Here is a 14,818-nt window from a genome sequence, read left to right as displayed (position 1 = left end):
ACTTCCCAGATCCTCACAAAATAATTTGAAGATGCGATGGTTCAAAGCACGCCCCCAATCCAGTTGATGATCTTCACACAATTATCAAGGACTTTCTTCAAATTTGGAGGCAATGTTTTTGATGCCAAAGCATGCCAATTAAGAAAACAATGGGTAACTTGCAAGTCTGGAATCTCCTTTATCATCAATGCAGAAAAGCTAGATTTATTTCCAAGCATTGCAGGTGCCCCGTCAGTGCACACAGAACCAATGACTTTGATATCTAAATCATGTTTGGCAAAGAAGTCTTTCACCAGCTGCATCACATCCTTTGCAGTTGTGTTTGTTTTCAGATCTTTACAAAACAGGAAATCTTCCTTCACAGCACCATCATTGACATACCTCACTAATGTGATGAGTTGACTACAACTGGAGACATCAGTTGACACATCCAACTGAATAGAGATTTTAAGAGGACTAGCTCTGACATCTGAGATGACTTGGTCCAAAATATCTTCACTCAAATCACTGATACGGTTGTGAATGATGTTATTTGATAGGGACACCTGTTCAAATTTTTTTCTTGCTTCTTTGCCCAGGATAATTGTTACCATTTCCAGTGCACATGGCTTGATGAGATCTTCCGCAATTGTATGGGGCTTCTTGGATTTGGCCACTTTATATGCCACTTGGTATGAAGCAAGAAGTAGTGGTTTTTCAACGGAAATGAAACCTAATTTTAGAAGATTTCCTTGTGAATCAAAACAAGCTCTTTTGATTTTCAATGACCCAACATCATGTCCTTCAACATCAGTTCCGTAATGCTTGTTGTTGAAGTGCTCCTGAGGCTTGGATGGCTTCAGATTTGAGTTGGAAAACACAACACTACAAAGAATGCTCTGGGGTTTTTGCAAACCATCATTTCCTGTTGTGCAAGTGAAACCAAAGTACACATAGTCATCATTCCATTTCCTTCTTTTTGACATGATGAAGGGTTAATGAAGGGTTAAGGGTAAAGAGAAAAATATGAGCTAATATGAGAAAAACTATCTGACTAAGTCAGGGATGACCGCTTTACTCAACCAGCCACGCCTATAGCAAAGTATCGCGAGAAATATGCTTTTGAATATTATATTACGATATTGTCTGCGGTTACGCCAAGATAAATCATCAGGTGGAAATGCTACGGGGACATGATGCGACTTATTAGACTACTCTTTACTGAATTTACACACCTATTTCCGATGATAACCGGAGATATGAACTCCCATCACACGATTCAAAGTCCTCGGTACTAAACGTGATACCTCAACTAACACAATTCAAAATTATCAACGATTCAAGAAAAAAACCTTTTAAGAGAAAGGAAACCTTTGAAATTCAAAAACTTCTTTAATGCCTTGAGACAAATACAAACGAATGACTTCAGCCGCTTTTTATCAAAATGCGGCTTTTTAAAATTTTATAATTGAATAATTTAACTACTGTCTGCAGGTTTGGTTTTAACGCGAAGTCGTTACTCGATGGTTGATTTGGGATGTATAAAGATTTTGGCATTATGAGATAATTTTTAACTCTGAGATGTAACCTTCTAGCTAACATTGATGAGACTCCTCAACACCCAGGTAACACTGATGTGACTCCTCAACTCTGAGGTGGAACTTCCCAAGTAACGCTGATGAGAATCCTCAATGCTGACTCGGGCAGCGGGAGACTGGAGTGTGCTTGGGACAAGCGTTACTACCACTTCTCAAGGCACACGGGCAGCCTGCTAAGTGATGACTCGTGACTCGTCACTCAAGCACAAGTCACTCTTTGTTGCACCCCCTGACATTCCATCTCGCACCCCCTGGGGGTGCGGGCACCCCAGGTTGGGAACCCCTGGCCTAGACAGAGTAGATATGGAAAGGATGTTTCCCATGGTGGGAAAATCTAGGACAAGAGGGCACAGCCTCAGGATAGAGGGGCGCCCTTTCAAAACAGAGATGCATAGAAATTTCTTTAGCCTAAGGGTGGTGAATTTTTGCAATTTGTAGCCACATGCAGCTGTGGAGGCCGGGTCATTGGGTATATTTAAGGCAGAGGTTGATAGGTTCTTGATTGGACATGGCATCAAAGGTTACGGGGAGAAGGCTGGGAACTGGGGTTGAGGAGGAGAAAAAAAAGGATCTGCCATGATTGAATGGCGGAGCGGACTCGATTGGCCAGATGGCCTAATTCTGCTCCTATGTGTTATGGTCTTATGTCTTATGATTTTTTTCATGAGCACTGCAAAATTGACTCAAAAAGACACAATTCCAGCAACAAGTTTTCAAGGAAAGATGTTCCTGATGTTCTCTCTCATCATCTCTCCCTCACGAACAGCCACTCAGTTCTCACCCTGAATCTCTTCCTAAACCTGTTCAGTCACTTTTAAACCGACAGCAGCTTTTGCTTGCCACCTTAATCTTACATGGGTAAACTGTACAGCATCGCTTTTTCACATTAGTTAACACACGAGAAGAATTTCAAATCCTCGGGTCAGACTCTTTAGAAAAGATAAACTCAAGCAAATATAGCTCCTGGTCAGATATACAGTCGTAGATGGACTTGTAGTAATCTAGGTAAAGATCCAAACAAAATCTGTCTGTAAGCCATTCAATGTCAAAAGGACAGACCTGAGACACCAAAGGGGGAAAAGGGAACATCCATAGATTATACAATATTGATAATTGTAATTTCTTGGCTCATAGGTGAAAAACATCTATCTCCACTGTGAAATGTTCTCAGTTCAAAATGGCCTTCTGACCCCAACATTAAAGTCCAGAAGAGTGGAAATGAGAAATTACTTCCAGAAGCAAATTGAAGAGCTTTATGCTAATACTTCTATATGAAAATATTTGACAGATATCGTGTTGGGGGGAGAAAATCCTGTGTTTGCTGTTTATCTTATGTCAAGAACTCATTAGGGACATTCGAAATATTCTTTCACTATATTCAGAAACAGTAATTTCTTCAGTCAACTGAAAGGTTATTTCTTGCTTAACTTCAAGATCTTCTATGTAAAATAAAAATTTGACCTTTTTTTAAAGCTGCACTGTAATTGAGATAAATTTTGTATGTTCTTCAGCAATGAAATTTACTTTGTTTATATGATGGTATAATTAATAGCTTAAAATTCTAATGTACATATTTTGTAAAAATGGGACATAAAAAGCTTCTCAGCTGAGGGTTAAGCAACTTGAAATGCCTCCCTTTAACATTTGTAAATCAAAAAATGTACAGGTATATGAATTGGTCTGTTATCTAAGAAACTTTTGCTGTATGAATTCATCAATACTTGAAGTATATGATTTGTGCCACACCTGAGCATATTCAGAACTACAACTGCATTTTTGTACTGAAGTAAATTAAACATAATTTATCATTAATTGAATATGTATCATAAATGTTCATGGAATTTCAGATTAAGAAATATTGTGAAATTTAAAGAATCAATGTGGTAAAGGGAAGTCTCATCATTTGATTTGATGCACACAAAAAGCTGGTGAAACTCAGAAGCTCAGGCTGCATCTCTAGGGATGAATAAACAGTCAAAGTTTTGGGCCGAGTCCCTTCAGAACTGGAAAAGAAGTAGGAAACTGCCATAATTAGAAGGTACGGAGAGAACAAACTAGAAAGTGATAGGTGAATCCAGCTGGGTGGGGGAAGTGGATAAAGTAAGAAGCTGGAAGGTGATAGATGGAAAAGGCAAAGGTTTGGACAAGAAGAAATCTTATGGGAAAGGAGAGAGGAAGGGGAGATGAAGGGGCGCCAGGGTGAGATGATAGGCAGGTGAGGAGAAGATGTAAGAGACCAGAGAGGGGAATTGAAGAAGAGGAAAGGAGAGGAGGAAAAATTACCAGAAACAATAAAGAAATAATTAAAAATAAGTTCATGCCATCAGGTTGTAGGCTACCTAGACAGAATATGAGGAGTTGCTCCTCCAACATGACCAACATGTTGGAATGGGAATATGGGATAGGAATTGAAATTGTTGGCTGCCAGCAAACACTACTTTTTGCAGATGGAGTGGAGGTGCTCGACAAAGCGATCCTTCAATCTATGTTGAGTGAGTCTTACTAATGTAGAGGAGGACACATTGGGAGCACCGGATACAGTAGATAACCCCCAACAGATTTGTGGATGAAGTGTTGCCTCACCTAGAGGACTGTTTGGGGCCCTGAATGGTGGTGAGGGAGGAGGTGAATAGGCAGGCATAACAGTTCTGCCACTTGAAGCAATAAGTGCCTGGAGGGAGATTAGTGGGGCAAGATGAATGGGCAAGGGAATTACAGAAGGAACAATCCCTGGGTGGTGAGGAGATAAAAATGTGTTTGGTGGTAGGGTCTTGGTAAAGATGTAAGAAGTTGCAGAGAATGATGTGGAAGCTCATGGAGAGGTAAGTGAGGGCAAGAGGAATTCTATCACTGTTTAGAAAGCTGGAAGAAGGGGTGAGCAAGGATATCTGGGAAACTGAGGAGATGCAAGTGAGGGGCAACATCGATGGTGGAGGAAAGGAAATCCGCCAAGACTCATCCTGGGAACAGATGCAGAGGAGACGAAGGAACGGAGAGAAGGGAAAGGTATTTTTACAGGAGTCAGGGTGGGAAGAGGTACAATCAAGATAGCTGTGGGAATCTGTAAGAATCCATAGGTTTATAAAAGACATTGGTAGACTGTTTGTCTCCAGAGATGGACATAGAGATTGAGAAAGGGGAGAGAGGTGTCAGAAACGGACCAGGCGAATTTAAGGTCAGTGTGCAAGTTGGTGACAAAGTTGATGAAATTGACAAGCTTTGCGTGGGTTAATGAAGCAGCACCAATGCAGTCATCAATGTAGCAGTGAACGAATTGGGGAGCGTTACCAGCGAAGGCTTGGAACATGGACTGTTCCACATATCCAATGAAAAGGCAGGCATAGCTGGGGCCAATGTGGCTGCACCTTGAGTTTGGAGAAAGTGGGAGAAGCCAAAAGAGAAATTGCTGAGGATGAAGACCAGTTCCACCAGGCAGAGGAGGGTGGTTGTGGAGGGTATTATTTTTTGTAACTCGAAAAGATAAAACTAATTGGAAGAATAACAAGGAAGTCCAAAAAGAGAATCTAGTTTCATGTTTTACATTAAACGAGACTCATACATATCACATGGTAGTGTCATGACATATGCAATCCACTCACTTTGAAATATAAACTGTAATTAATTATTTAAACAAACAAAGAATGCTTAATCAACAACATATTTACAAGATTACTCAAATATTACTGAAATTTTAAATACACAACAGAGGGGAACCTATTGGAACTTTTGTTGAGGAAGAAGCAGAGGACAACTTTAAGGCCTTCTTGTTGGGAGATAGAAGTGTATAGGGACTGGACATCCAAGGTGAAAATAAGGTGATCAGGGCCAGGGAATTGAAAGTTGTTGCCATGATAAGGCTACCACCAGGTTGAAGGAGCAATACCTCATATTCCAATAAGGTAGCCTCCAACCTGATGGCATGAACATCAATTTCTCCAGCTTCTGGCAATTCCACCCCACTCTTCAATTCCCCACTTTGTTCTCTTACCACTTCTCCCCACCTGCTTAACAGCTCCCCCCGGCACCCCTTCTTCCCTCTCTTCCATCATTCCCTCTCACCTCCTATTAGACTCCTTCTCCCTCCAGCCTTTACCTTTTTCCATCTATCACCTCCCATCTTACTTCATTGCCCCTCTCCCACCCACCTGGGTTCGCCCATTACCTTTCAGCTTGTATTGCTTCCCCTTCCCCCACCTTCTTACTCTGGCATCTTCCTCCTTCCATTCCAGTCTGAAAAAAGGGTCTTAGCCTGAAACGTCAGTTGTTATATTCACGTCCATAAGTGCCGTCTGACCTGCTAAGTACCTCCAGTATTTTTGCATATTGCTCTGGATTTCCAGCCTCTGCAGAATCTCTTGTGTTTATCATTTGATTTGGGTAGTGCAATTAGAATGTACTGTCTCTTAATATTGCCAGGCTCCTGTTTAAAACACTTGCTTGTTCTGTCTTAGTCAATATTTTCGGTAAAACTATCAATCTCTGCTGAAGCTCTTAATGTAAGGTGGAATCAAGAACTTGGTTCAGATTTTCAAGCCTCAGTAGTGGAAAATTATTCTTGATTAAAATATACAAGATGTTATTTCTAAAGCACGTTTCGTGCTTCATCTATCTCAAGATGCTTTATAGATGAGCACTGTATCGATTTAGAACTGTTGTCACTATAACCACATAGTTAAATACAACAGCAAAATGACCAGTTGATCTGAAACAGGTGTTTGGCTTCAGATCAATGATGGCCTGGACACTGACACTCTCCTGGACTTTCTTCAAAATTGTCTCAGGAACATTTGCATCCATCTAAGTTTAGAAGGGAAGTGAATTAATTTAATGTCCCATTCATAAATTGTCATTTATTTTGGTACAATGTACCTTCTACACTACAATGTAGACCTAAACACAAATCTAAGAATAATAATTAAATTAACAATTTCATATCTAAAATGGATGCCATTGGTAGTTTAATCCTATGTCTAATTTGCAGTCTTATTGTGAAAAATGTAATAATATGAGAGGAGCTTCACTCTGACTTCAAAATATTAAAAAAATAATTAGGGGTATCACAATACAAAGGTCAAGGATTAATACAACAATAACCTGAAATATACATATGAAATGCTGATCTAGTAAGCAACTGGGCTAAAAACATTCACAATAATTTTTAAAGCCAAGTTTCGGCATACAGAAGTTTTCAGTTTGCTGCTGACTTTTGCCATCAATTAGTCTTTATTACCATACTATAACATAAATCTGAAATACCAGCTTTCTTATTTTCTTATTTAACTCTGGATTTATGCCAAGGGTATAGAGAAGATTAAATACAACAATATGACATCACAACTTTCTGTCATTTGTTCATTCCCACACATGGAAACAGTTTTTAACTTCATTGGTATTAGTTAGATGAGGTCTGTGCACGGTCTGTGTGATTTGTATTACAACAAAATCATGCATTGCATCAATGCAGAACAAGCTGATGCTGATGTAAGAAGCTGTTATAGAATAAATAGATGTATATCTGTTAATATCACAAAAATGTTGCCATGAATTTGAGTTGAAAGTTCAAACCTGTATTCAGTAGTTTTCAATATAATCTATATTACTGAAGGAAGATGTCAGGAAAACTGGTAAGATGCACGTAAAACTTGACTGGAACAAAGAAACTTTTTCAATTTGGCAGTGAGAATAAAGTACTTGAGTGTGCTTTTGCCACTGTTAGTATTTAAGTATAATTTACGCAATGTGCAAACCCATCGAAGGAACTTCAGTACAGTAGAATCATTCTTAATTTAGCAATGGGAATTGCATTTAGTTTCAGAATGAGACATCTGCCTACAGTTCTGCTAGCCCTTAGAGAAGAAACAAAATTAATTACAGTCATCCGGAAAAGATGAACAGGCTAATTCTTTATCTTCTCATGAGAAAAGAGAAACTGAAGAAAGAGCTCACAGACATTTTAAAGTTATTAAAGTTTTGGTACAGACACAAGGATTGTTTATGTGAGCGGAGAAGTGCAAAATTTAAGATCATCATCAAAATGTCAAGTGAACAAGAAATGGATTTAAAGTTTGACCTTAAGGGTTAAATTTTTTTTTCTGAAAGTTGAATTGGCCTGCTCATTTCCAAAACATTCTAGCTATTTGAAAGCATTTCTGTGCACTTCATTGTACTTTTAAAGAGAATCATGTTATTGAATATTGAGTAGGGTTGTGGTATGAAAATACTGTTGTATGTCATATGATATCATTGTAATTAATATGGATGTGACATCTTCCTGTTTTTGAGAAGTACTATATTTGTTCTGACAAGGGAAGCAATAGTGCGTGGTTCTTTTAATCATTTGCTCTCTATGTGTAAATAAAGCAGTATTATTTTTACTTCTCAAATACTGCAGCTTTAAAAGATGAGATGAGCACAAATTATATTGTACAGGATACTGTAACACATACTACAGAATAATAGAAACATTATTTTTGCATGAAAGCAAGCAAAATTATATATTCAAAATGTGTATATGGAATGTAGTCTTATAATAAAAAAGTTTCAAATTCAAATAAAGCAATTTACCAGATTAAAAACTACTTCAGTTGATTAATTCCTTTAAAAAAATAAGAAAATTCTCTATGATATGAATATATTAAAATTATCTAAATTATTTCTAATCTAATAAGACTGAAATGCACCCTACAGGAGTATATTTCCATAATTTTAATGGAAAAAATATACATGCAAGAATAATTTGAAAAGTCAATTTGTATTAAACAATTCTATGCAGTTATCTGTGATGCATTTTAATGTCCTCGTGTTATGCAAAGATATCACAAACTCATATCTTTGTTGAGGGGAAAAATTAGCATTTGTCAATTTTTTTACATTAGAAGGGGAAATATACAGTACAAACAAATAATACGAATAGTTTCTCTTCTGGATTGCTCGATTCACATTCCACTGTATAAATTACTTCCGCTCTTTAAAAGTTTATATTGAAGTATTATTTTGGTCGGCAGTTTTAATCAAAATTTTCCTAAAGTTCTCTTCTCAGGAGCTGTGAGAGGAAATTCAATAATGTTGACAATTTCTTTGCAGCTTAGGATCTGCTTTTGTATTTTCCAGTTTAAGAAAAAAAAGAGAGAATTTTTTTATATTTTGCACATGTGACTACTTTTAAAAGATTCTTCACTTGCAGTTTGTTAATATCGTATACAAAGTAACATATCTGGAATATTGTATAGAGATTGTATACAGATCCAGCATTACAGAACATTAAAATTTCCAAATGGAGAGAAGCATTACTTAAGCTGAGTGATCTAGGTATTTGAATCTGATATTGTCCACCGGTTTGTTGCCTTTGCATTTTATTGATTTAATGGACTCTAGCCAATTCCTATAATATGCTTATTTTCATTGGAAATTTAGCTAATCATAATATTAGGCCATAATAGCTACAAGGGAGAGATTGGGGATGGTCTGCTGTTCACAGAAGTTCTGTCTTTTAACCGCAACAGCTTTTTTTTAACATTAACCCCATATTTCAGCTCAAAGTATATAAATGCTTCTCAGTCTTCCACATAAATCAGCATCCATGGCTCTCTGGAATTAAATATTCTAAAAAAAAACCTCTTCCTCTACCTTTAAAAAATAGGAGAAAGTTCATCTTGGCATCATGGTCTCTATTTCTAGATATTTTCACCAATGGAAACGTTTTCTTTGCACCTATCAAGCCTCCTCAGTTCTTTAAGTAAAATAATGGAGATGGTGTAACCCTTGAGAGAAAAATAAACGATGCAAAAATTATTCAATATTTTGAGAAAGAAGCAGACTTAATCTTTCAGGATAATGGCTTTCCCTGTTTTATTTTGCAGAATAAAGGGGATGGGACTGTGTAAACAAAGAGGAAATCGTGCAGGTGATGGACATGCTGCTCAAAGAGGGTGGTAAAGGTGTAAATTAGTGATGAGTAAAATCTAAACCTTCAGTACAGGAGGAACACTGAGTATCTCATACCTTTCACTGTGATTACCGGTACATCTCATTCTTCTAAAGGCTACTACCGGTAGTTTTCTTCTGCACAACTTTCCTTGTAATCTCATCTCAGGAATGAATCCGTTATACTATTGCTTTATCATCTATGAAGGAAGCATCTCCAAACTGCATGCAGTGATTCAGGTGTGGTTACGCCAAAGCTCTGTAACTTTGGTGCAAGGATTGGGAAGTATTCTCTTCTGCTGGGAATGGACAAAAATCTTTCCCTTGGAGTGCCTTTGCAAGGGCCAGTCTTGATAGGCAACAGCATCAGAATCAGGTTTATTATCACCAGCACGTGTCGTGAAATTTGTTAACTTAGCAGCAGCAGTTCAATGCAATACATAAGGTAAAAGAAAAAAAACAAAATAAAATAATAATAAATAAATAAATTACAGTATCCGTATATTGAATAGATTAAAAACTGTGCAAAACACAGAAATAATATATACTAATAAAGTGAGGTAGTGTCCAAGGGTTCAATGTCCATTTAGGAATCAGATGGCAGAGGGGAAGAAGTTGTTCCTGAATTGCGGAGTGCGTGCCTTCCGGGTTCAGATAACAGTGAGAAAAGGGCATGCCCTGGGTGCTGGAGGTCCTTAATAATGGATGCTGCCTTTCTGAGACACCGCTCCTTGAAGATGTCCTGGTACTTTGTAGATTAGTACCCAAGATGGACTGTCTAAATTCAAAACCCTCTGCAGCTTCTTTCAGTCCTGTGCAGTAGCCCCTCCATACCAGGCAGTGATTCAGCCTGTCAGGATGTTCTCCATGGTACAACTATATAAGTTTTAGACTGTACTTGTTGACATACCACATCCCTTCAAACTCCTAATGAAGTATAGTCACTATCTTGCTTTCTTCATAACTGCATTGATATGTTGGGACCAGGTTAGATCCTCAGAGATCTTGACACCCAGGAACTTGAAACTGCTCACACTCTCCACTTCTGATCCCTCTATGAAGATTGGTATGTGTTCCTTCATCTTACCCTTCCTGAAGTCCACAATCAGCTCTTTCATCTTACTGACGTTGAGTGCCAGGTTGTTACTGTGGCACCACTCCACTAGTTGGCATATCTCGCTCTTGTACGCCCTGTCATCACCATCTGAGATTCTACCAACAATGGTTGTATCATCAGCAAATTTATAGGTGATATTTGAGCTATGCCTAGCCACACAGTCATGGGTATATAGAGAGTAGAGCAATGGGCTAAGCACACACCCCTGAGCTACAGCAGTGTTGATCGAGGAGGAGATGTTATCACCAATCTGCATAGATTGTGGTCTTCCAGTTAGGAAGTCAAGGATCCAATTGCAGAAGGAGATACATAGGCCCAGGTTCTGCAACTTCTCAATCAGGATTGTGGGAATGATAGTATTAAATTCTGAGCTATAGTTGATGAACAGCATCCTGACATATGTGTTTGTGTTGTCCAGGTGGTCTAAAGCCGTGTGAAGAGCCATTGAGATTGCATCTGCCATTGACCTATTGTGGCGATAGGCAAATTGCAATGGGTCCAGGTCTTTGCTGAGGCAGGAGTTCAGTCTAGTCATGACCAACCTCTCAAAGCATTTCATCACTGCAGATGTGAGTGCTACCGAGTGATAGTCATTAAGGCAGCTCACATTATTCTTCTTAGACACTGGTATAATTGTTACCTTATTGAAGCATAAAACATAGAAAATATAGAAAACCTGCAGCACAATGCAGGCCCTTCGGCCCACAAAGTTGTGCCAAACATGTTCCTACCTTAGAACTTACTAGGCTTAGCCATAGCCCTCTATTTTTCTAAGCTCCATGTACCTATCCAAAAGTCTCTTAAAAGACACTATTGTATCTGCCTCCACCACCATTGCTGGCAGCCCATTCCACGCACTCACCACTCCCTGAGTAAAAAACTTACCCCTGACATCTCCTCTGTAACTACTCTGCAGCACCTTAAACCTGTATCCTCTTGTAGCAACCATTTCAGCCCTGGGGAAAAAGCCTCTGACTATTCACATGATCAATGCCTCTCATCATCTTGTACACCTCTATCAGGTCACACCTCATCCTTTGTCACTCCAAGGAGAAAAGGCCGAGTTCATTCAATCTGTTTTCATAAGGCATGCACCCCAATCCAGGCAACATCCTTGTAATTCTCCTCTGCACCCTTTCTATGGCTTCCACATCCTTCCTGTAGTGAGGTGACCAAAACTGAGCACAGTACTCCAAGTGGGGTCTGACCAGGGTCCTATATAGCTGCAACATTACCTCTCAGCTCCTAAATTCAATTCCACGATCGATGAAGTCCAATACACCATATGTCTGCTTAACCATAGAGTCAATCTGCACAGCTGCTTTGAGCGTCCTATGGACTCAGACCCCAAGATCCTCTGATCCTCCACACTGCCAGGAGTCTTACCATTAATACTATACATAGTTGACCTAACAAAATGAACCACCACACTTACCTGGGTTGAACTCCATCTGCCACTTCTCAGCCCAGTTTTGCATCCTATCAATGTCCTGCTGTAACCTCTGACAGCCCTCCACACTACCCACAACCCCTCCAATTTTTGTGTCATCAGCAAACTTACTAACCCATCCCTCCACTTCCTCATTCAGGTCATTTATAAAAATCACAAAGAGTAAGGGTCCCAGAACAGATCCCTGAGGCACACCACTGGTGCCCAACCTCCATGCAGAATATGACCCATCTACAACTACTCTTTCCCTTCTGTGGGCAAGCCAGTTCTCGATCCACAAAGCAATGTCCCCTTAGATCCCATGCCTCCTTACTTTCTCAATATGCCTTGCATGAGGTACATTATCAAATGCCTTGCTGAAATCCATGTACACTACATCACTACTCTTCCTTCATCAATGTGTTTAGTCACATCCTCAAAAAATTCAATCAGGCTCGTAAGTCACGACCTGCCCTTGACAAAGCCATGTTGACTATTCCTAATCATAATATACCTCTCCATATGTTCATAAATCCTGCAGTAAATAAAGCAAGTGGGAACTTCCACCCATAATAGTAAGAGGTTGAAAATATCCTTGAATACACTCGCCAGTTGGTTGGCACAGGTTTTCAGAGCCTTACCAGGTACTCCATCGGGGCCTTCTGCCTTGTGAGGGTTCACTCTCTTTAGAGACAGCCTAATATCGGCCTCTGAGACAGAGATCACAGGGTCATCAGGTGCACCAACGATCTTCACCCTTTCAAAGTGGGCTTCAAGGTGTTCAGTTCATCTGGTAGTGAAGCATCACTGCCATTCATACTATTGCGTTTCGCTTTGTAGGTTGCAAACCCTGCCAGAGTTGTACATCTGATTTAGCCTCCAACCTCATTGAAAATTGTCTCTTTGCCCTCCATAAATCATACCTTATTTTCTGGTACAGGCCTGGGTCACCAACCTTGAATGCCACAGATCTAGCCTTTAGCAGACGATGTACCTCCTGGTTCATCCACTGCTTTGGGTTTGGGAATGCACAGTAAGTCTTTGTAGGTACACACTCATCCACACAGGTTTTAATGAAGCCATTAACTACTGCAGCATACTCATCCAGGTTCATGGAAGAATCCCTGAATACAGTCCAGACCCCCGATTCAAAGCAATCCTGTACACGTTCCTTTGCTTCCCTTGTTCATACCTTCTTGGTCTTCACTACTGGTGAGGACAATACCATAGTTGGGTGAACTTTCATCAGTTTGGATTGAGAGTAACACTTATCCACTTTTCTTCTGCCAGACTCAGCTTTCGGATGGGGTCAGGCGGTAATATGTATGGCGCTGGCACACTATCGCGCTTGTAGGAAAGGCAAATATTTCAGTTCCTTCCTATTTACTTGCTGCACTTCATTTTAAGTTTCTGTTTCTTTAATTGAAGGCACTCAGATCTGACTGAAAACCAACATTTAATACTGTTACGTAACCTCGTAACCAGGTAACTTACCAGCAAAGATAGCGGGATCAGCTGAGTCGGATGCTACTATTTTCAAACGTTTTATTCAAAAAGGGGCACAAACGTATGGTTAATACAAAACATTCAGATCATATACATCATCAAAACTCAATCTAAAACACCGGTGTAATAATAATCAATCAGAAATAAGCTCTACAGTTGTCTAGGGGATAATACTGAGTCCAATTGAAATATAAAGAGTCACTCAGAAGGCTGCAGGCTTTCCCATTTTGGGAACCGCTGGGGTTTCACATTGGGGAGAGAGAGAGATGGTTGAGAAAAGATAAACACTTGCCCGTTGTCTTTACAGAGCAAATCCTTGGAATCAGGGGAGCAGGCTTCCCCGTTGTTAGTTAAAAGCGGTCTTCCGATGGTTCTAGCCACAGATTCAAAATTTGGAACCTAACGCACGTGGCTTCCTTCAAAATGGCTTCCTGCTCCCACGGGAATCGGTATCGTGCTTCCTTGGTGTCTCCTTGGTGCGTCTGAGGGTTGTCCCCCCCTCAGACCCTCCTTTATACTTCTTCACGGGATCGCAGGTGTCAATCAGGTTGCAGGTGATGCGATCTCTCTCTCAACCAGCCCACTTTGCCCGAGGGCTTTTCACGTGGTCTCCATGAGACAATAGTCAATGTCGCCTTTATTCTGCTTCTCGGGAGAACGTGGTCTTCCGCACATCTCTCCCCCTCTTGGGTCAGTTGACCCCTCCTTGACTAGGGCTCTTGCGATTCTCACAAAGGAGGGGGCCGAGGGCATAACAATACTCAAACAGAAAAACTGAAAGCATTTTGCAAGTCAAACAGCAGTCTTGGAAACAAAACGGTTAACTTTTTGATTCAAAGACCCTTCATAAGAACTGATAGGATTTGCTTGTATATTAAGATGTCGCAAAGAAGTTCACAGGAGAGTTGTCAATGTTTGCCATGAAGCCACATTGAAGACAATAGGCATGAACATTCATTAAGGACGTGTTTAAATGAATGCCTTAAAGGAACTGAAAAGAGGTGAGTTGTTCAGAAAACTTCATAGTTTACCAGGTAGGGTGCAGATATGGGTATGATTTGTGATTAAAGGAATAACAGAATAAACAAAATGAACAATTTAACATAAATTGTGGATAAGCTAAAGAAACCAGTTTCAAGGGTAGATGGTAACAAGTTTAGAACAGACATTTCAGGAAGTGGTCAATTTTTGTCAGAATCAGAATCACGTTTAATGTCATTGGCATTTGTCGAGTAATTTGTTAACTTTGCAGCAACAGTTCAATGT

The 14,818-nt window shown here is 39.7% G+C and overlaps 1 protein-coding gene across 6 annotated transcripts in view; it reads left to right on the top strand.

The window, feature by feature from the left end:
* The window catches only part of LOC140739162 (long-chain-fatty-acid--CoA ligase 6-like), a 120,687-nt gene extending 112,154 nt beyond the window's left edge, over positions 1–8,533 (top strand). For 5 of the 6 annotated variants that reach the window (XM_073067184.1, XM_073067182.1, XM_073067179.1 and 2 more), the window contains one exon: positions 2,712–8,532. In XM_073067184.1, coding sequence (XP_072923285.1) covers positions 2,712–2,852 — 141 coding nt within the window. In that variant the 3' untranslated portion in view covers positions 2,853–8,532. Of the gene's footprint in view, positions 1–2,711 lie in introns of all 6 variants that reach the window. The other variant, XM_073067180.1, reaches the window with a different exon arrangement.
* Positions 8,534–14,818: the final 6,285 nt, after the last annotated feature.

Source organism: Hemitrygon akajei, chromosome 15 (genome assembly GCF_048418815.1).
Source record: "Hemitrygon akajei chromosome 15, sHemAka1.3, whole genome shotgun sequence".
Classification (NCBI taxonomy): Eukaryota; Metazoa; Chordata; class Chondrichthyes; order Myliobatiformes; family Dasyatidae; genus Hemitrygon; species Hemitrygon akajei.
Note: the sequence above shows the minus strand (reverse complement) of the source record. Positions and strands in the feature narration are given on the sequence as shown.